The sequence below is a fragment of the Ammospiza nelsoni genome, chromosome 10, assembly GCF_027579445.1.
Source record: "Ammospiza nelsoni isolate bAmmNel1 chromosome 10, bAmmNel1.pri, whole genome shotgun sequence".
NCBI lineage: Eukaryota > Metazoa > Chordata > Aves > Passeriformes > Passerellidae > Ammospiza > Ammospiza nelsoni.
The window spans coordinates 23,629,295-23,651,279 of NC_080642.1; the positions used below are offsets into that span (position 1 = coordinate 23,629,295).

General features: G+C 46.0%; 1 protein-coding gene across 2 annotated transcripts in view; it reads left to right on the forward strand.

The window, feature by feature from the left end:
• The first annotated feature begins 1,446 nt into the window (after positions 1 to 1,446).
• LOC132077535 (glypican-5-like) overlaps positions 1,447 to 21,985 on the forward strand; it is a 369,893-nt gene continuing 349,354 nt past the window's right edge. For both annotated transcript variants that reach the window (XM_059479307.1, XM_059479308.1), the window contains exon 1: positions 1,447 to 1,668. In XM_059479307.1, the coding sequence (XP_059335290.1) occupies positions 1,500 to 1,668 (169 nt within the window). In that variant the 5' untranslated portion in view covers positions 1,447 to 1,499. The remainder of the gene's footprint in view (positions 1,669 to 21,985) is intronic.

Below are 21,985 nucleotides of genomic sequence, written 5' to 3' on the forward strand. Positions count from 1 at the left end.
ACTTCAGCTTTGCTGGCTGTATAACCTGCCTCTGTGTCCATGGGCTCTGCACTTTTGGTGTGCTGGCTTGCTCCATCATGTCCTGGGCTCTTGTGTGACCTTGGAAAGCTGCAGGATGAGCCAGGGACTGCAGCTCCAAACTGGGTGAGCAGAGGGTTTTCAAGGTGACTTGTTCTCTACTTTTGAATTAAGAAGCTTGATTATACAGCTGGTCTGTTCTTCCAGTTTGTTTTTTCTTTTAGTTCATGAGTTAAATGGTCTACATCAAATTGCTTGTGGTTTTTATTCTCAAAAAGAGGGCAAATTAATCTCTTGTTGTCTTGATAGGAACAAAGTTAATACAAGTAAATTGCCGAAAGGATTTGTGCTTCTAGCTATTAAAATACAACTTAGGCAACTTCAGCACTTGAGTTCAGCCTCGCATTACGACCTATGGGAATGTATAATGGTTAAATTAGCTGCAGGTGGGCTCCCCTGCTGCTCCAGAAGCACATTAGAAGCATCTTGAGGGTTGCAAGTAACCTTCAAGAAATCAGACATAACGGCCCCAAACAATAGTCATTCTTGTAGCTGGTAACGTGCTCCATATGCCTGAGAGGTACTGTGCAAATGGGACTCTTTGTGGGAGACTGCTTGGGTCTGGCTTCTCTGGAAATTGAATGTTTTCGTGAAATGGAAAATGTTCATAGGTGTTGAGCATAGCTCTCAAACGTGTGGTAAAGCAGCTGACACCGGAGCTTGCTGAGGGCAGTGGAAAGATCGCAGACCACCTCTCTGAAGGTGGTGTGATCCCCAGGAGGCGGCTATGCCCCCCGAACCACACAGGATGGAACCGCTGCCGGCTTCGGTACAAATGAGCAATTTATACCTGCATTTGGTGTATAAAGATGCGTTTCCTGGGGTAAAGTTTCTATTCTCTGCAGGGACTGTTGGTTGGAGTTAACACTAGTCTCACGAAGACCGTTCCGTGTCATCTGCTAGGAATTTCAGGATCGAAGCACACCGTGAACGAGTGTGCAACCTGCGGTGCTTGGGGCTTTATTCCCTTTATTCCTCGTGCTCGGTTTGCTCCCGTACCTGTTCTGAGCAGCCCAACGCCGAGAGCGCGCAGATCCCTTCTCCGGGCACCGCCGGTCCCTCGCCCTGCCCTGGCCGGCTCTGCAGGGACGGCAGCGATGCTCAGCGCAAACTTCAGCGCGGCCGTCCCGCGGGGCCGGTCCCTGCCGGGACTGCCCGGGCTGCCTGAGCTCTCGGCCCCGCGCCCCATACCCGGCCGGGGCTGCCAGGGCTCCCGGCCCGTTCCCGGCCCTGCCCCCGCCGCGCTCGGGGGGCGGTGGCGCCCCTCGGGCCCCACTGGGAGGGGCGGGGAGGGGCGGCGGCCGCTCCCGCCGAGGAGGAGCGCGGGCGGCGGGCGGGGGCAGCGCTGCCGCCGCCGGGACCGGCTGAGGGCCCGCGCCCCGCAGCGCTCGGGCCGCCCGCAGCCGTGGCCGGGGTGCGAGATGGCCGCCGGCGGGAGCCGCGCCGTCCTGGGGCTGTGGCTGCTGGCGGCGGGGCTGTGCGGCGCGGCGGTGGCGGCGGGCAGGTCCCCCAGCTGCCACGAAGTGCGGACGGCGTTCCAGCTGCGGCAGATCGGGCCCCTCAAGCTGGTCCCCGACGTGCCCACGGCCGGTCAGTACCGGGGTACCCGCGGGTGGCCGCTCCGCCGCGGGAGGGTTGCGGGGCGCGGGGCGGGGGCCGGGCTCGCCTCAGCCGCGCTCGCCTCAGCCGGGGTCCCGCGGTGCCGCTGCTGCCCCGGCTCCCTCCGGCCGGCACCGCTTCCCTCCCTGCGGGCTGGGGAGCGCACCGGGCACGCCGCTGGCTGAAAGAACTCAGCATTTCCCGGGAAGGAAGAGCGATAGGACTGCTGCTCCTGCACCGTGCAGGTGGTGCTGCACACCGGTGCCCACCGCCAGGAGCGGGGCTCCATCCCGCGATCGCACCGCTGCAATCCCTGTGCCGAGTGCCGGGGCAGAACGCTCCCCGCGGCAAGGCTCCCTTGGCAAGAGGCAGGCAGTGCCGGGCAGTTTTTGGCAGGTTTGTTTTGCCCGGTAGTTTTTGGCAGGTTTGTTTTGCCGGGCAGGTGTGGGGTCATCAGACGGGGGGTGAATTCACTGTAATTCTGACACGGGAACTCAGAATTCACTGTAAGTTCTGCCCCGGGAAGAGTTATCTTGTGGATGAATTCGGGAGCGCTGTCATAGGGAAAGGCAGTTGTGACACCTTGGAGGGATACAGCCAGCAGAACTTGGCTTTTGCTTAGTTAAGCAGTAAGTCTGCAGCACTTGGGAAAGTTGATGAGCAGAGTGTTGTTCCGTTTTGCCTTTTCAGAGTTCGGCAACATTGCCTGGCAGCAATGAAAGGGGAAAGTAACGCATAGATAATAAGAATAGACTTTTTTTATTGCGTATTCTACAACTAACCTGGTAAGGGGATGAAGCACTTCGTAATTAAACTCTTGTGAATGTATCATATATCTAGATAATGAAGTCACATTCCTCACTTTTACATGTTTTCCAGTCTAAATACTTCAGTGAATCTGTTTAAAGGCAATGTTTGCAGGCATTGAAATAAAAAAGAGAATATCAATCTCCTAACACAATTTCTAGCTACGTCATGGCACTGCAATTGCCTAGAGGTGTGTGGTGGTACAAGTTTCAATTTGGGTTGTTGTTTTATTATTTTTACTTTTTTTTTTTGAGAGCACTTCTATTCAAACCCTGTGGAGTTTGATGGAAAGACTCCTTGTCTTAGATGAGTTTTGGATATGTTTTCTGGCACGGGTTTCTGTCTTGGGGATTACATTTGATAGGCCACTGGGCTGATCTCTTGCAGCTGTAATCGATTGCAGAGTGCTAGTGATCTTCACTTTGCATGAGGTAGTTGAGATGACACTGGGGTGTAGAGTTACCTGTGGAGGAGGAATCATTTGTCATTTTCTGGCAAGAAGAGATTTGCAGGAATGGCATTTTGAAGCCTGGTTTTACTGTTCTGTGCTGATAGAAGCATCAGATGGTGGTTGTTCTGGAGAGGCAAAACAAGGCTTTTCATCCATTCTGCTGGATGCTTAACCCTCTCTCCTGAGCTCTTCCTGGAAGAAGTTCCTCCAACTTTAAATTGAGGGATTTACATTATCTATAAAACTCTAGTGCTGTAGAGGAAACTTTCGCAAAAAGTTGTGTGCATTCAGAAGGAAGATATAGGTCCTGTCATGCTGAAGAGAATCACAGAATCACGGAATGGTTTGGGTTGGGAGGGACTTTAAAAGCTCATTTAGTTCCCACCCTACTGCTGTGGACAAGCCTTCATTGTCTTCTTGTGTCCTATCCAACTTCCCTGTTGAACAGCAAGCTCCCAGAAAAGAAATGGCAAGAGACAAGGTGAGGGAGGGTAATAATGCTTTTAAATTCTAGCTCATAAAGATTTCCTTTGAAGAGGTTTGGAGCGGAGCTGAGAACAAGTGGTGCATATTGATCTTCCCTGTTGCTTGAGTATCACTCTGCTGCACCAAAGCTGGTGTGCTTTGATGATCCCTGCTGGGCACTAATGCCTCCTGTCTTGTGCCCTTTTTTAATTAAACACTGAAGTGTTCTCCAGCATCTTCCTGGGCAGCTGTTATCAGTGAGTATATCTTAATAGACACACATTTCTCCTGACATTGGGGCTGATTTTATGATGCATTTTAATGCCACACAAATGTTGAAGCACATCCCCTGGAGATGCTGGGTGTCAGCTACAGTGGGAGAGTGGTGGGCAGCTGGGGAGCAGCGTGCTGGGCTGAACTGAGCCCTGGGTGCAGTGCCAGGAGCTCTTATTACTGCTCACTTCTGCTCACATGGGCCAGACCTGCCGTGCCCTGGGTGCTCCTCATCACCTGCATGTTGGTTTGGGCTTTTCTCTAAAAAAAATGAAACTTCTGCGGTCCTGTTGTCTGTGTATTAGATATTTTTAGTCACCAAAGTGTTGAAAGCCCTTGGCTAATCTCAAGCCAGTATTTATAGGCTAATACAACAAATCTGGCAGAGGTTAAAGTCTTAATGATTATTGGATTCCTTTCCTTCAGGAAAACCAGTAGCTCAGTCAGGGAGAGAGGCCCAGCCCAGTGCCTGGAGAGGGACTGACAGACAGACAGGTGTACATTTTCTGTCTCCTCTTACGGGTGGCACCCATTTCACCTGGAATCAAATGAAATGCTTGGGAGAATCAGTAGCCTACCCTCTCCTGTGGCATTAGCTGTGCTGGAGCTGTCAGCAGGTGGATCTGGAATATAACCTCATAGGGACTGGTGGGCTGGGAGCCGCTGCCCTGTGCTCTCCTGGTCTGCAGCCAGGTTCCTGGGATTGCTGAGTGCTGGCAGCACGGCCTGAAGTGAGGTGGGGAGTTTGGGCAGGACCTGCCAGCCTCCTGGGTAAAATGGAGTGGCAAGGGAAGGAGGAAGACTCCTAAGGAAAGGAAAAAAAAGGGCTTTTGTTCGTAAGGTGTGATGTGAATCTGCCTGAAAATCTTTACCTGAATGAGCTCTTAGACATGAGCAGGAGTTTTCTTTTAAATTTCTCTTCCACAGCTTCCCCCAAAAGACATGAGTTATTTTTCTTCTCTGAAGTCTAGTCCATGGATGAGTGCAGGGCTAAGGACATGTTTGGGTATGGGATGGGTAAGACATCCAAGCTGCAAACAGCAGATCTGCTTGGTCTGTGAGACTCCTCCTCTGGTGGAATCTGTGCTTCTCTCTGGTACCTTTTTTGGTACAAATGGAATGTTTCAAGGGTAATTTGCTGCCAGTAGCAAAGATTACCCAAAGAATCACAAGAGGACTTTTATTGTATTTGCAGGGAACCCCATGGCAGGAAGGGATGATGAATCTGACTCCATGTTCTCAGAAGGCTAATTCATTATTTTATGATACTATATTATACAGTATCTTAAAATAATGAAAAGGTAAAGGTACCTTTTCAGTATTTTAAGATACTATAGGTATCTTAAAAAGGTAAAGTCAGGTAAAGGTACTCCTGCCTTGGCTGTGATCCACAGGAAAGGCTTTTTGTGCCTTCCCCAGACTGAGCAATGAGGTAATGTGTCCCTGATCACGTACTTTGATGATCACAGACTGAGCTGGGATGTTTCTGAGGGAGCTCCTTGGTTGACATTTTGATGAGAGAGGATTCTAAGCAGCCTCCAGGGGTGCAGGGCTGTGTTAATCCTGCCAGGGCACTAAGCCTGTGGTTCCAGGCAGTCTGGATGGCTCCAACCTGACGCGTGCTGCCCCGTCTGGAATGGCTCCCGGGCGGGGGCTGCAGTGTGCCCGTGCTGCCCTGCCAGCCCTGGCTTGTGTTACAGCCCCCAGTGAGCCCTGGCACGGGCTGGGGAGGAGTTCTGGACACTCCCAGGTTTTTCTGGGACATGGAGAGTGGTGGTGCCTGCCTGTCACTGCTCTCCAAGCTCTCAGGGGACAACTGGATGAACCCAAGTGGAGTCTGTGATGTGACGTGACCACAGTCAGGCAGTGAATGGTAGCAGAACCAGAATAAAAGTCTGTCACATTCACATTTTCTGAAAAATCCCTTCACCTAGGATTTTTCTACTGGGAAGCTGAGAAGCCTCAGAGAAAAAGGGAAATAATAATTACCTGATTTGCTTTCCCTGTGTTGTGCTCATGTGGAATGTGTTTGGAGATTGTTCACCCACAGGTGATTGTTCCATTGGATTCTGCTGGGAGTTGTTTTCACTCTTTGGCCAATCAGGGCCAAGCTGTGTCTGGAAAGAGTCACAAGCATTCATTATTATCTTTTTAGCCTTCTATAAGTATATTTTCTGTATTCTTTGGTATAGTTTAGTATAGCATTCTTTAATACAATATAGTATCATAAAATAATGAATTCGCCTTCTGAGAACATGGAGTCAGATTCATCATTCCTCCCTGCCATGGGGCTCCCTGCAAGTACAATAAAAGTCCTCTTGTGATTCCTTGGGTAATCATGTAAGCAACCACAAGAACATCCTGCATTCACATATGCTCAGTTCTCCTTCTGGCTGGTTGACCAGTGTCTGAGCATGCAATAACCCCAGTCTGTAAACATATGGTAAGTAAGAGAGAAGAGCTGGGCTGGTTTCTAGTGAGCATGGAAAATATGTCATTTGTGAAAGAATTTTGGAGCTCTTTACCATTTAAATAATCATCTTGTAGAAAACTACCAAAGGGATGATTAGCTTTTTCTTGTTGTACTACTGGTTTATAAAGAGTGAAGAAGATGCCCAGGTTGTGCTGTGGAACTTGCTTCTGAAGGGCAGGTTTTGTTCTAGTAAAAGCTGCTTTATTTTCTGGTGTCATCCTGCACCTTAAATCAGCAGGAGTGTTCATTTCTGTGTATATATTGAATGTCCCATTGTAGAGCTGGACATGCATTAACAATTTATGCATTAAAACTGTTTCACTTTCTGAATAATACAGACAAGTCCTAGATTCCCAGCAGAAGCCCCTTGCTGTGTGTGGTGCCGGCATTAGCCTGGATCTTTTCCCACCTCAGTCTGTGGCACAGCTCCCATGTGTGTTGAGAAAGGAGCCTGAGCTGGATCCCTATATCGTACATGTCCAAGAATATCTATTAAATTGCCCATTTTCCTATGAAGTGGGTCATGCCACGCTTTATTCTCCTGTTTTTCTTTTATTCCTGCTCAGCTGTTCTGCCTCCCTAATGAGAGCAGCGAGGTTCCCGTGGTGAAGGTGTAGTGCAGGAAGGCATTTTGCTCACAGTAACATTCTGTCAGTATCTGCTCTGTGTCAGGGGAGATGTGGACTCGCTGTATTGGCTCTGGGCTTTTACCACCATCAGAATGAGAGACTAAAATCCTCTTGGATATTCTGTCCACCTGCACGTGTGGTTTGTGGGACTGCCTTCAGCACGGTGGGTGAAGGATCCATCTGGGAGCAAACATTGCTGGATGAGCACAGTTCTGTTTATGCAGAGAAACTTTATAGGATGGTTACAATTGTGAAAAAAGGCACAAAAATTAGTCCTGTTTCCATGGGGTTCCTGTTTCTTTTTGGCAAACCTGGTTGTTACCCAAGTTTGAAATGTCCTTGGCATTACCTTGCAGCTTGTTGAGTGGAGGTGTTTTTCCTGTTACACTTGGGATTCGCTTATTTATGAACACACAGAGTCTTCTTGGTGATTTATATCACAGAGGGGGTGGGCTGGTGCAGTGTGAGAGGCATTCTGTGCCCATCTTTGTTTCTTTCTGAGAACAGTTGTGCCTCAGTTTCCCTGTCTACAGGCTATATAATGATATATTGCTGTGAGTAACTTTATTGCTGAATACCCCCCATGAAAAGGTGATAGATTGCAGCTAGAAAAATTATCACTGAGCTACACCTTCTCTTCAGGCTGACTTTCACTTAATTCTTTCCTTAGGTGAGGAAAAAGGCGAGAAGTTACGTTGGTTTCTGAGCTGGAAGCTGAACCTGAAAGCTGTCTTTCCTTCACTTCTCTCTCCCAGCCAGGGGCTGTGGTCTGTGCCTGCTGAAATAGCTGTTCTGAGTAGAAGGCAAGCTTTGCTTTTGCAGCCTGCAGCTCCTCTGGAGAAAGGATCCTTCCTTCATTAATCTTTTCAGGGTTTTGTAGCACTCTTCAGGCTCAGGCTGTCACCAGAAGTGTTAACCTGAAGCTGGTCATGCCTGTGGGTACAGGCAAGGTCTCACCAGCAGTAACATCTTTTTCCCCCTTCTTTTCCCATGTCTTAAATTTCTGTTTGACACAGGACCAGCTGCCCCCTCTGTAATGCCCTCTTGGGAGTAATCTATAGGCAGAAAAAATGTGTTTAAACTTCCTTAATGCCTCATAAAGATGGAATTGCTGTTCCACTGCCATATGGAAACCTGTAGTTTTCAAATCCACGAGCCCCAGGATCATTGTCCTTGATGGCTTGCTTGAGCATTTGGTCCAGGTGAGAAGAAAAATGACTTAGTTACTCAGATCAGCCTTTCCTGTAAATGTCTTGGGAAGGTATCCAAGAGGCAGCAGAGAACCTGCTCTCCCCCAGCACACAATCTTCTTGTCAGACTGAGTCAAGTATTGCCCCAATTCACATGGTCTATTCATTCTCTGAGAAATCTCTGCTGAAAAGAGTGTGTAATTATTTTTATTATTAATGGACTGCTCAAGATCTGGTGATTCTGGAGTTGAACTGGACCTTGGGATGGGGAAAAAAGCTTAGTAGGAAATGACTCATGCTAAAATACTGGTAGCTCCCAAAAGCTGCCTCTGGAATACCTTATGTGCCACTGAAGTTTTGCTACCCAATTGTTATGAGAAAATAATAGAAAAATAATAGAAAAATAATGTTCTCACACCCCCATGCTAGTGTGGCAGGTCTGAGCAGACAGATCTTAACCAAAGGGCAGTGCTGATGAAAAGGCACTAATGTGGTAAGTGGAAACGAAGTTGGCACGATAATTGCTATATAAATCAATAAAATAAATACATCAAAATAAAGAAGAGGTTTCATAAGGATTAATAATGAAAAATGTCATAGCCTGAGGATCTGTAAAAAGCAAGGATATGGTGTAAAATGCACCTGGGGTGGTGAAATGGTTTTGCTTTTAAATGGTATAAAACCAGTTCCAAATACTGTAAAGTCTTTGTAATTGAATCTTTGTCCCATGAAAGCATAAAATGACATGATAAAGTGGCATATGTTTAATAATAGTTCAGATGCATACTCATCACATACCAGTTTAGAGCATAGCTTTTGCTTCTAGGGGAAAATAAAAATTTTGATGGATCAGAGTCAATTCTCAGCAGCCAGGCCTGTGACAAAATTTATATGGAGTGTATCAATCTATTGATTAGGTATCAGCATTGAAGCTGATAGCTTCATCCTCATACCCATGAAGATATATTTAAAGGTGTTTGCTTTGTTCACATACAAGGAACTTCTGAGCAGCACAAGTGGGTGAAAGAAAGCATCTAGCTAATATTTAATGATTTATCCTAAGGATAGAATTAGACAGGGAGGCAAGCCTGTTTAAATCTTCCACCGAGCAGTGAGATTTAGTGTTTTGAGGCAGTATATTATTTGATGGCAAAACACAAAATATTTCTGTTTGGATGCACAAAAGTAACCAGAGCTTCAAGCTAAGAGCTGGGTGCACAGGATTCCATAGCACAGATGGATGAGGATAAGGTTTTGTGTGTTTTCCCCAAGGTTTTTTCCCTGTTTTGTGCCTTTGCTGACGCAGTGATCTGTAGATCCAGGTGTGCTGATGCCTGAGCCTGGTCTGGACAGGGAGCTGCCTGTGCTGTGTGTGGAGTAGCCATAGCAGGACTGTGCCATCCTGCTCTGACACTTCTGTGGCTGCATTTAGTCCCTTCCAGCAGATAAATATCCTTTATGGCGACGCTGATGATGGCAGGATGAGCCCGTTGTGCCTGAGCTGCTGCAGCAGCACTGCTCCGTCAGACCACCCTGCAGAGGAACCTAAAAACAAAGTTTAGCCTCCCTGTTTCAGGGTGTGGAGTGAAGCTCAGGTGGCTCTGCTAATTCCATCCCATTCAGCACTGGCTCCAGTGCTGGTGTCTGGTGGCAGATGAGGCTCCACAGCTCGGTGCGGTGGCAGCCACAGGAGCCCTCTGGGCCAGCAGTGCTCACTTCTGTCCAAGGTGCTGCCCGAGGGCTGACCCTGGCAGTCTGGCAGATGAGTTCTATGGGTTCCTTGCCTGTCCTGGACCCTCCTGGGGCTCTGGGCCATTGTACAGCACCGAGCAGCTCAGCAGAGTCGCACAAATGATTTATGATGGAGCAGTCACAACCTTGCCTTTTCTTACTGAGGCGCGCTATGCATGCACTTGCAGGAGAATAAATCTATCTATTTTAGTCTTTTCAGTACATCAGTTTTAAAGGAGAGTTATTAATTGCCTTCTTAGTGTATTCATACATGCATGAATAATGAGTAAATTTTCAATTTGTGGAATTTCACAGCACAAGCTGGAAGAATACAGAAAGAAATTAAGACAATGGAGGAATTTTGAGTATCACAGATGATACCATTACATTTATTTTGTGGACTCGGAAGTCTCAGGAGAGTATCATTGATACATATCCTCTGGTTCTGGCTTGCATTTTGATGGCTAAAATACAGAAATAAAGACCAAGTGTAGCCAGGTAATTGCACAGGAATTTCAGACCTGCAGAGGACAAAATTATTCCCCTAGAAGTTGTCTTTCCACTGTTTTCTTTTGAAATGTAATTCTCAGCCTACTTTATGTGATTCTGTGCCACATTCTGCCTTTCTCTGCTCTGAGTGTCTATTAATACTGATGGCCAGCATATATATATGTACTTAAATTATATATAGAGATTTTTTTGGTCTTCTGATGCCACTCCTTGCTTTCTGGGGTCATGGTCTGTGCCTCTGCAGAGTTCTCCCATCCCATGGTGGATGTGCCAGGGCTCTGGAGCCCATCCCTGTGACAAAGAGCTGTCACCTCCTGCAGAAACAAATGAGAGACAAATTTCAGAGAGCTGCAGTGGCAAACCTGACAATATCAGATAGGTCATGGTGGCTTTGTTTGGCAGCTAGTTAAATTGGATAGTTGGGCACATCCCTAGATGTTAATGGTTAAATGTATTCATTGTCCCAACAAGGCCCCTATTCATAAGGGGAGCATTCTGTGCTCGTTATGCATGCATAATTCCCATTAATGCTCCTAGGGGTTAAGGGTGTGGAGTGAGGGGGGGAAATGAAGCTGATGTTTACACATCCATGTTTGCACTCAGAGAAGAAGTTTTGTAACACAGGAGAAACTGATTGTGTGTCCCCAGATCCCTCAACTTCAAGGAAAACTTGAAATCTTTGCTTTAAAGAGGGAGTGAGAATGGGGGAGAAAGTGACACTTGCATAAGCACCTCCTTCTTTGCACACCATACTTTGTCAATAGTCAGAAACATCACACCACTGCCATTATTGTAGAAGCTTTTGAAAGTACCCAGAGTGCTAGGAAATTCAGGGTATCAAAACAATGAATCTTTAATTTTTGTCAACAAAACATTTTCAAACTTTTGACTCAACATTAATCAGGGTGATGAGATTTTCTGATTTATTATACAAAATGGGTGTTTCCATAGAAAACTTTCAGATTAAGATTCCTCACTCTTAGGTGCACATCAAAGTCGTGTAAAAGCCGTAAAGAAGCTCAGCCCTGCCTAAGAAAGCCTTTCAAGTTCCAGCAAGTGCTTGAACTGCTGAAGGTTTTGAAGTGCTCTAATCTCTGACATGGGTGACGTGCTAGGCTAGCGCTTTTTTGTTTTGTCACAAATCATCCATGCACGTAGTGCAAAGGGACCCTGACAAAGTCATTTCACTTTTGAAAAGGGCTGCTTTTTTCCCCCTACCATTATGTCTCCCATTCACATCTACATGTTTGCTTCCACTTTGTTCAGGTCTAAGTAGCAGGGCATTTGCATAGTCTTCCCTTTGTTCTCGGTAAATATGGAGTAAAATGAGCAAGATCCGTGCTGTGAAATTAAAGCTCTACTCTTGAGAGATCTTAAGGGCCAAATCCTCACAAAAGGTGCAGCAGCATAGTGCCAAAGGAGCTGGTGTCCAGGAACAGCTTGCTCTGGGTGTTTGTGCTAGGAAATGGGAATAAAGGGAGACTAATCTGTTGAAAACTGGATGTAATTAGAAAAATACACTGCTGAGAGCTGCTGAAAGATTATAATAACAGAAAATAGTACTGAAAGAGAGCTGAAGTGATCATCTGGTCCATTCCCTCTGCTTGTGGCCAGAATAAACTGTTTAAATCAGTGAGAGAAGATCACAGCCTTTTTTGTCTGTTTGTTCCAGTGCTTAATTACCCTGCTGCAGAGGTTTTTTTCCTAATGGAAAACCTAGCTCTTCCTTGCTAAAATACAGCATTATCCTGTTCTTAGGGCCTTCCTCTTTGCAGTAACACTCACATGACAACTGCTGTGTTTGTTCTTCTCTGAAACGATGCTCTGTGCTTTTGCACTGGTCCCAGAGCAATAAGCTTGTTGGTGTAAATGAATCTAAACTAAATTTGGGTCCCGTGCACCTGGAATGAATGAAGTGAATTCCAGATGTGGTGACTCATTAAGGATTATAACTTGCTATTTGAGCCCTAAGAATAGGTTTCTTCCTCCTTTATAGGTTTGAGTATTGTGAAGAAGGAGCAAACAGAGTGTGGGGGTATAAAATTCCATGGTCAGGAAGGCAAAATAATAAATTCACAGATTTGCAATGTAGTGGAAGATGAGAGTATGCAGAAAAATCAGTTTTCAAGTGATCAAACTCAGAGCAGCAGTCAAGTTGCAGGACTGCTAGTGGGAAACTGCATTGTTGTGGAAAGGCAGCATGGAAGAGCAACCTGAAGCCATGTGGAGCATTTGCTCCTAGCTTAAATAAAACATTCACCCTAGATTTTGCTGGTGGTAGGCAGTTCACTGCACTGCAGGTGTGTAGGTGAGGTGGCAATTGGGCTGCTGAAATCAGAAGACATTGATCAAAATTTTAAGTCTTGCAAATAGACATGGCATTTCCAGAGCAAGTCTGAATATATCTTAATTTTTCAGGTGGAGGGGAGCTCTGGTCCTTAACCCTCTGTTTATCAGTGTTCCCCTGTTTTGGGGTGTTAATTCTTGAGCAGTGTTTTGTTGTTACTGATGTGGGGAAGTTATTCTTTGTGGCTGAGAAAGGCTCAAAGATGAGGGTTGTGATGGTGCTCACAGGGGTCTGAGGATGAGGGAAGAGACAAGGATCTGACTCCATGTTTCAGAAGGCTTGATTTATTATTTTATGATATATATTATATTAAAACTACACTAAAAGAATAGAAGAAAGGATTTCATCAGAAGGCTGGCTAAGAATAGAAAAAGAAAGAATGATAACAAAGGCTTGTGTCTGGGACAGAGAGTCTGAGCCAGCTGACTGTGATTGGCCATTAATTAGAAACAACCACACCAGACCAATCCCAGATGCACCTGTTGCATTCCACAGCAGCAGATAATCATTGTTTACATTTTGTTCCTGAGGCCTCCCAGCTTCTCAGGAGGAAAAATCCTGAGGAAAGGATTTTGCATAAAAGTTGTCTGTGACAGAGGGTAAAGTTTGCATCCCCAGGTGGATTTGGTCTTGCTCCAAAGGGAGGGATTAGATCCCTCTATTCCAGAACTGTGTAGCCATCCCTGGCATGCTGCCCAAATTCAGATCATTCTCTAGTGCTCCAGCTCAGAGCTTGTGTCTGTCCTCCCCAGAGCACATCTGTCTGTCTGTCTGTCTGTCTGCAGAATGCTGCATGGCTGGGCTCCACATGGCTTGTCCTGGAGTCTCTCAGAGGGTGAAATCATGGAATGGTTTGGGTTGGAAGGGACCCTAAAGATCATCTTGTTCCAACCCAGGACACCTTCCACTAGACCAGGTTGCTCCAAGCCCTGTCCAGCCTGGCTTTGAACGCTTCCAAGGATGGAACATCCATAACTTCTCTGGGTAACCTGTGCCAGGGCCTCACCACCCTCACAGCAGAGAATTTCTAATATCAAATCTAAGCCTACTCTGAGTTTGAATCTGCTCTCCTTGTGCTGTCACTCCATGCTCTCGGCAATAATTCCATTTGTTTTGGTGGGTTCCTCTCAGTTACTGGAAGGCTGTAATTAGATCACCCTGAACCCTTCCCTTCTGCAGGGACAACTGCAGTTCACTCAGGCTGTCATTGTAGGAGAGGTGCCCCATCCCTCTAATCCAATCTCAAACATGAATGTCCTGTGCTCCTGCTCCATTGGCCTTCCATGAGGAAACACAAAAAAGTGGGAACTGGAAGGCTGGGGTGATGTTTTTAGAAGCAGGGGCTTGTTGGGTGATATTTGGGGAGCAGTATCCAGGTGTTGCAGACATGAAAAATCCTTTTCTTAAGATTTTTCCTCCTGAGAAGCTGAGACCTCAGGAGCAAAATGTAAACAATGATTATCTGCTGCTGTGGAATGCAACAGGTGCATCTGGGATTGGTCTGATGTGGTTGTTGCTAATTAATGGCCAATCACAGTCAGCTGGCTCAGAGAGTCTGGGACAGCTGCCTTTATTATCATTCTTTCCTTTCTATTCTTAGCTTAGCTAGCCTTCTGATGAGAACTTTTTCTTCTATTCTTTTAGTATAGTTTTAATGTAATATATATAATAAAATAATAAATCAAGCCTTCAGAAACATGGAGTCAGATCTATGTCTCTTCCCTCGTCCTCAGACCCCTGTGAACACGGTCACACCCAGGGGGTTACATGGTTGCCGTGTGATGGTGGTGAAAATATTCCCTCCCTGCAGCTCCCAACAAGATCCAGCTTTGAGAACTGCAGTCCTCCTTCTCTTTTTACATGGGTGGTTAAAAGGGGTGGTGAAATGAGGGTGAAGGCAAGAGAACAAAGTATATGTAGAAAAACCACTGGCTTCCCAAAACAGACTAGGGCTTCAGAAAAAGGAATTGAAAGCACAGCTCTCAGAGAAAGGCTTTCAGACTTCTGCTCAGAGAAGACTTGGTTTTAATCTACTAATCTGAGTTTTGAAGTTTGGGAAAAAATATATCTGTTACCATTTGGAGCAGCCCAAAATTGTATTTGGCTAAAGCATTGCATTTTCAGTTTCAAGCTGCAATAATCAAATTTACTCTTTCTGATCTGGTTTGCCTTAGATATGTCGGGAAATCTAAACATTTGCATTCCCCAAGAAGCAGCTGTGGTTTGGCTGTACCTGCTCGGGGTCTAAAGCTGACTGGGAGCTTCCCCCTTGTTGTAACAGACCTGCTGTGCCTTCCCTGACAGAAACAAACCCCAGCTGGGATGAAAAGTGTCAGTGTCATTTGTTGGCAGGGCTCTTGGCTTCCATTTGGAAAGTTTGTTCTAAATCACTATCCCAGGTGCCAAAACATGAGCTGAGCAGCAAGGGCTGTGCCAGCCTGGCTGCTGTGTCTCTGGGGCTGCCATCCCCTGCCCACCCCTGGCTTTTCCAAATGTGGACTGAGCAGAGCCAGCACTGCCTGTCCCCTGTCCTGCTGTGCCACCAGGGCTGTGCTGGCCACCCCAGAGCTCCAGGAGTGCTGGTGGTTCTGGGTGGAGCAGCACAAGGGAGAAGGGAGGGATAATCAGTTCAATGTGCTGTGGAGGTGCCTTGCTGGAGTGATGTCAGGGAGAAACATGATTTCTTAATTTAAATAACAGGTGCACAGGGTCCAAATCAAAAGCAGGTCTCAGGAAAGCACTGAACATGCACATAGCAGAGGGCACTCTCCACTAAGGATTGCTTACTGGTCTGAGCAAACTAATGGAAGAGATTTTCCTTTTTTCCATGTCTGAAACAAAGTGTGGAGCCTGAGGTCAAATGTGCATTTTAGTATTCCTCTTTTCCATGTCTGAAACAAAGTGTGGAGCCTGAGGTCAAATGTGCATTTTAGTGTTGCCACATGGAGGAGCCCACCAGGGGTTTCTACACTTGGTTGTTTGTGGCCTCAGCATGAAGGCTTTCAGAACATCTTCCTGCCTCCCCCTCAGCCTTTGGGAAGCAGCATCTGTTTCAGAATCATTATCCTGGCTCAAGGAGTCCCAGAAAGATCAAGGTTTTCCTGCTGAACATGCTGCTGGGGTCCTGGAGAGGCTGGTGGAATGTCTGTGCACTGAGCTTGGCTGCTTTCCTGCTTAGGGGTCTGACTGGTACCCAGAAATCAGGGCATGGCTCCTTCAAGCGAGATTTCACTGTGGACTGACTGTGATTCTCCAATTCTTCATTCCTTATCTGCTCCTACCACAATCAGAACATTCTCCAAGAACCAGGCAGACAGAACAAAGCAGTGCCAAAGCAAATGAGAAAGGGCAGAAGAGCAGTCCCACCCTAAGGACTGCCATGTGCTTAAGGGGTAATACTGGTGTGGCATTAATTTCCTGGGGGTTAGATGAACTTTACTCATGGACCCTCACTGCTTTAGACCCATGAATGCTGTCACCAGCTCCATGATGTGCTTGGGGTTTTGGCTGCTTGACCTTCCGCTGGTTTTCATTGAATGCATGCAGCTAAAAATCACTTGTCTGAAATGAAGTGCAAGTTACTCTGAGGTAATTAAAGCATTTCTAAATCACAATTCTTTGTAGGTTCATTTCTCTCTTTATTTTAATTTTGATTTTTTCTTACTAAGAGAAGAAAAAATTACTAAGAGCAGATTTTCTTGGGTTTCCTGGCTGTGATCCCTTTTTCAGGATCTACTCAAGAGTTTGACCCAAACCATTTCTAAATCACAACTCTTTGTAGGTTCATTTTTCTCTAAATTTTAATTTTGATTTTTTTCCTCCTAAGGGTAGTTTTCTTGGGTTTCCTGGCTGTGATCCCTGTTCCAGGATCTACTCAAGATTTTGACCCAAAGCTCTGTGGGTACAGAGCTCTGTTAAGTCTCAAACTGCTGAATCCCCACATGAAGCCCAGCACAGAGCTGTCTCTTGACTGTATTTTGTTGTATTTTGTATGACTTGATGCCACTGGGTGTCTCCATTGACATCAGGGGGTGCTGAACCAACCTCTTTGATATTTTTACCTTTCCTTTTTTGTGCACACGTGGTCTGGGGTGGGAGAAGTGATCTGAGCATAAATGTAGGCTCAGCCTAGACCATCAGAACAGGCTCCTGGTGTGTTGTATGTGACCTGTGGGGCTGCCAGCTGGTTCCTCTGCATGGCTGTGCTCAGTGAGGGTTCCTCTGCAGTGACTGTCACTTGTGCTGGGCTCTTCCCTGTCTCTCCTGCTCTGGGATGGCCCCCAATGCTCGTGGGTCCAGTTTGTGACAAATTGCAGCGGTGGCATTGTCTGCATGAGGAACCACAGGGAGGGAAGGTGCAGAGACCTGGTGATGCTGGAGCCTTGCTGCAGCCTGTTTTAATTAATTACTGTGTCACAGGGGATGAAGTTGCAGAATTGGCCCTGGTGAGGGGTGTCTTGTCTAGTAAGCAGTTGCTTAGTTATGGTTCAGTTCTTCCTTTCGTGTAAATGGAATCAAGAGAGCAGGATGCTTTCCTTAAAATTCTTGGGTGTGGGATCTCAGCACCTCAGGACGGAGGTGCAGAGTGGCCGAGACCACCCTTGGGGGCTCAGGAGTCCTGGAATGTTGCCAGAAGTGTCTGGTGGCTGGACTTTGATCCTACACAGGAGACGACGCCTGTATGAGGACTGGGAAGGTTTCACTGGGTGAATGGTGAAGGGATAAGTTAATTAGAGTGTAAAACACAGGGTTTAGGATTTTGGTACAGGGGGGTCTAAAGAAGTAAGATGGAGGAATTGGGGCGTGTCCTGTCCTTCTTCTTCTTCTTCTTGGCCTCCATCTTCTGTGGTGATGGTGGCACTTTGGGATTGGTTATTACTAAAAGTGCACCGGTTAATAAGGGTAGAAGGTATTGGGGAAAAATGATAAATATTGTACACGTAACTTCGGGTATAAAGATAAGTGACCGCCCTGGGGGCTTGCAGAGTGTGCCCATGGCTGGCTTGCTGTGTAGACCTCTGTCGGGCTGAAAGAAAATCTTTTAGATAAACAATTAATAAACACCGAGACCGAGACAAGATCAGGAGTCTCTCCTCGTCCTTTGAAGCGCCGGCTCTTCAAGGCCATCCCTGGGCCTTTCCAGGCCACCTAGACAGCACAGAAAACTTACACTTGGGTATTTCATCTGGGTTTTTATAGTTTTCCTCTTTCTTCTCCCTAAAAATAAATAATGAAAGTGAGAATGGGATCCTAAAGAAATATGTTCAGATGGTGGTAAAAACTGATGTAAATCAGCCATTTCTCATTCTGAAGTCATACACAAAAATGAAGTTACAGGCTTACAGGAAAAGCTCATTGAAAGCATTAGGATTTAGTTGTTAAATTAATACTTAGGCAAGACTAGTATGTATTTTTAAGGAAGAGAAAATAGTTGTCTGAGCACTTGGCTTCATGTATGGCTTTCAAGAGATGGCAAAACCAGAAATACTCAAATTTTGGGAGGAAAGGGAGTATTGAGGAGTTGCTATTCCTCTCTCCTTTTAAATACTGTTCTTGCAATTTCCCTTTCTGAGGCTCAGATGTCCAATAGTCCCTTGGCTCCTTTATATTTATCTTTGCTTTTCTTTCTTCTTCCAGTCTAACCTTCTTACAGGTTTTTATGTTGACAGATAAAATGAAGAAGAATAGGAAATACATTTTATTGCGACCCTGTCAATATCTTTGAAATTTTCTGTTCTTTGCCACCTTATATGGATCTTACCACAGCAGGTAAAGCATATTAGGAAGTAGTTCCTATGAAAAAGTTGGGAAAACAGTTGCTAACATTTGAATTGTTGTTAGGGTTTGAAGTTGAGATGAATGAGGCGATTCACAACTCTCATAAATAATTTTATGTCCTCCCTGTAGGACTGGATAGGCAGCCTGTGTGATTGCATTCAGAAGGTGTTTTTTCTCTAAGTGTACAGGGCTACAAACCTACTCCTTTCATTTAAACACAGTTTTTTGTTGTAAGCTGTGTTCCACTAGAGGCTTCCCAGCTCTTGTGGTTTCAGTGTCTCATTCTTCAGGTAAGGCAGGGTTCTGTGGCAGTGAAATGCTGTCCCCTCTGGAGAGCAGGAATGCAGCTGGTGGTTCATTGTTGTCCTTGCATGACATGGAGTAGGAAGATTTACCAGACTCCTCTAGAAAATGTTTTGTATGCATTTAAGACTTTTTAATTTTGTTGTTGGTGGAGAAAATGTATAGGATTTACTGCTTGGGATGTGATGAGACATAATGAAAGATGATTCGTAATAGACTCTAAATTAATGAAAGCTCTTGTAATTTTTCTCTCACCTCTGCATTCAGTTCCATGTGTTGTCCCAGGAGAATGGAGGAAGGAGTTGGCATTGCAGTAAATGTAGAAACCTCCTTGCTGAAATCCACTGGTCTCTACCAACCTGAGTTGTTTTATAATGTACTTTTTGTACATCAGTCTTCATGCTTCTGTGTCAATTCTAGGGGAAAGAAGGATGTGTGGGAGCCCAGCACATCCCTCTGGCTGTCCAGGATGGCCAGGACCCTGCCAGGGGGCTCAGAGACCCTGGCACAGAGCCCAAAACACCTGTGGGTTTGATTATGACCTGTGGAGCAAATTACCAACCTTAGATGAAGAGCTGCAAGTCACAACAGTTTAGGTAGAATAATAGTGAAGTTATCACAGGGTGGAAAAGTAGATTTTGGGGTTTTTGGTATGGGGGGTCAGGAGGCAAGATGGAGGGAACTGGGTGTGTCCAGCCTTTGTCCTTCTTCTTCTTGGCCTCCATCTTCTGCTGTGATGGTGGCACTGACAGATTGGTTTAGAGTAGAAGCTCACTGTCTAACACAGGTGATGGGTATTGGAAAGTAATTGCAAACATTGTACACGTAGTTTTTAGTATAAAGACATAACACTGCCCTGGGGGCAGGCAGAGTGCCTGGAACTGTCCTGCTGGACGGACCTCAGCAGGGCAGGAGAAAGAATTTTATAGATAAGGAGCAATAAACAACCTTGAGACCGAGAAATGAAGAGCCCTGACTCCTTCTTCAAGCACTGGGCTGGGAAAAGAGACTTTGGAACTTTTCTCGGGGTCACTCTGACAAGCTAAAGATCCCGACAAGGATGGATCCTTGAGAGTGTAAATCTTTTGAATTTGCATGTAGTGTGTAGTTAGCAAGCTCTTTAGCAGTCAGTGTCCTGCTGCCTGCCCCCCAGATAGATCCACATTCAGAGAATATCTCACTTAGCACTGGGCTCATGGGAAAGTATTAAATGTAGTCAGCATTAAAGAATTTATCACCCACCTAAACAAGTGCCAGGCATGGAGGAATGGCCAAGGGCAGTCCCTGGCATGGCAGGCAGTCCTTGCCTGCTGCTCCTGCATGCACCAAGCTGAGCCTCTGCTCAGCTGCTCAATTAACAGTTTGCAGTGAAATTCTATGAGTTTTGTGCCTTCCTACTGAAATTTTGCTGGTTCTGAGGTTAGGGCTGGTGTGGGGAAGACCAGAGGGAGGGGGCAGTGAACTGTGGAAGTTAATCACACTTTGTTCCTTCAGGACTCTGATTACCATAGATATATCTTCCAGCACCCTTCTGACAACCAGGCTGTTCTGGGAAACTGTAAAATCTCCAATTGTAGGTGCTTTGTAGCTGTGTTACAGGACGTTTTGTTCCCGTGTGTGAGTTCCATCCCCTGTTCCTCCTGCCAGAGGTCTGGTAGCAGGCACAAGGCAAGGAACAGTGACCACAGCTGCCTGCTCAGCGCTCTGCCTTCAGCCTCCTGGGTGCAGCCAGACTCTCTGAGGAACAGCCTGGAAAACTGAGCATGAGGGACATGAGGAGGTCTCTGCCTGCACAGCTGCTCCTCCCTGCAGGAAAACTGTGGCCCATGGGCTGGAAATGTGTCCAGCTGCTCCAGGTGTCCCACAGGTGTGCAAAGGATTGGAGAAGGCAGGGAGAAGGGAGCTGAGGGGCCAGGGAGGATCAATAGATTGTGACAGTGTTCACAGGGGTCCAGGATGAGGAAGAGATCAGGATCTGACTCCATGTTTCAGAAGGCTTGATTTATTATTTTATAATATATATTATATTAAAACTATACTAAAAGAATAGAAGAAAGGATTTCATCAGAAGGCTGGATAAGAATAGAAAAAGAAGGAATGATAACAAAGGCTTGTGTCTGGTACAGAGAGTCTGACCCAGCTGTCTGTGATTGGCCATTAATTAGAAACAACCACACCAGACCAATCCCAGATGCACCTGTTGCATTCCACAGCAGCAGATAATCAATGTTTACATTTTGTTCCTGAGGCCTCCCAGCTTCTCAGGAGGAAAAATCCTAAGGAAAGGATTTTTCAGAAAATATCATGGCTACAAATAAATGGGAATCTTGGTCTGAAGAGATGGACTTGGAGGAGTGAAGGGAGTGCCTAGTTTGTGCCTGTGTAGGTTCCAGTGAGTGCAGGGCCATTCAGTTTAGGGAACTCAGATGCTTTTTTGGCTCACTGGGTCCAGGCACAAGGCAGGTTCTGTGGGGAACAAGCCATGGTGAAAATCCTGCCAGGCAGTGACTCATAGGATAAGGCAGAAGGTGCTATAGAAATGACACCAAAAATCTGAGTACAAGAGCAGTGAGAACCAGGCAAACAGCAGAGGGAAAAAGAAAAAAAACAAAATGCACCTAGCACCAGGCCTAACAGCATTTCAGTGTACAGATGCTGCCCTATGAGCTGTGTGGTTGGAAGCTGCTCAGGGCTGGTGCCTGATGGTCTCTGGCTGTCCTGCAGGCTGTGGCACTTGCTGATGCTGCAGCTCTCTGGAGTCTGACATCCAGTGCTTCTTGCTATCCCACTCCAGGTTCCCACCACCCTCAGATGTCCACGTTTAATTCCAGTGCCATCAATAAGGGGTTCTTCCTTTTTGTGATTTTATACTTTTTTTTTTTTTCCACATCTACTCAAGAACTCTTGAGCAAATGGATGCTGTTTGACTTGACGAAGTTGGAAGTAGCTACACTTGCTGGTAGTTATGTTGTAGGTTATCTAAGCTGTGCTTGATGAAACATGAGGTGTTTGCCTTTGAGCCTTGATTGTTTCAGCTGGAATAGCACATCTGGTCATAGCCTTAGTCATGTTCCAGTGTATTTCAAAGGAACACTGAGAATGCAAAGTCTACTTATCAAATTAAATAGTATCTCTGTTAATGTACATTATGAAAGGAGGGATGGGGAAAAGGAAATTTTCATAACTTGTGTTTTCCAAACTGCACTTGTAAGCTTTCCTGCTGGATGTGTGCATGTTGCCAAGTTGCATGTAGGTGGATGGGACAAATTTGGGCTCTGCTTTAGTATTTCATGAGCTTTTTGCTTTCAAGGGACATTTGAATGTGCTGTTTGTCTGTGTGATCTTTATATT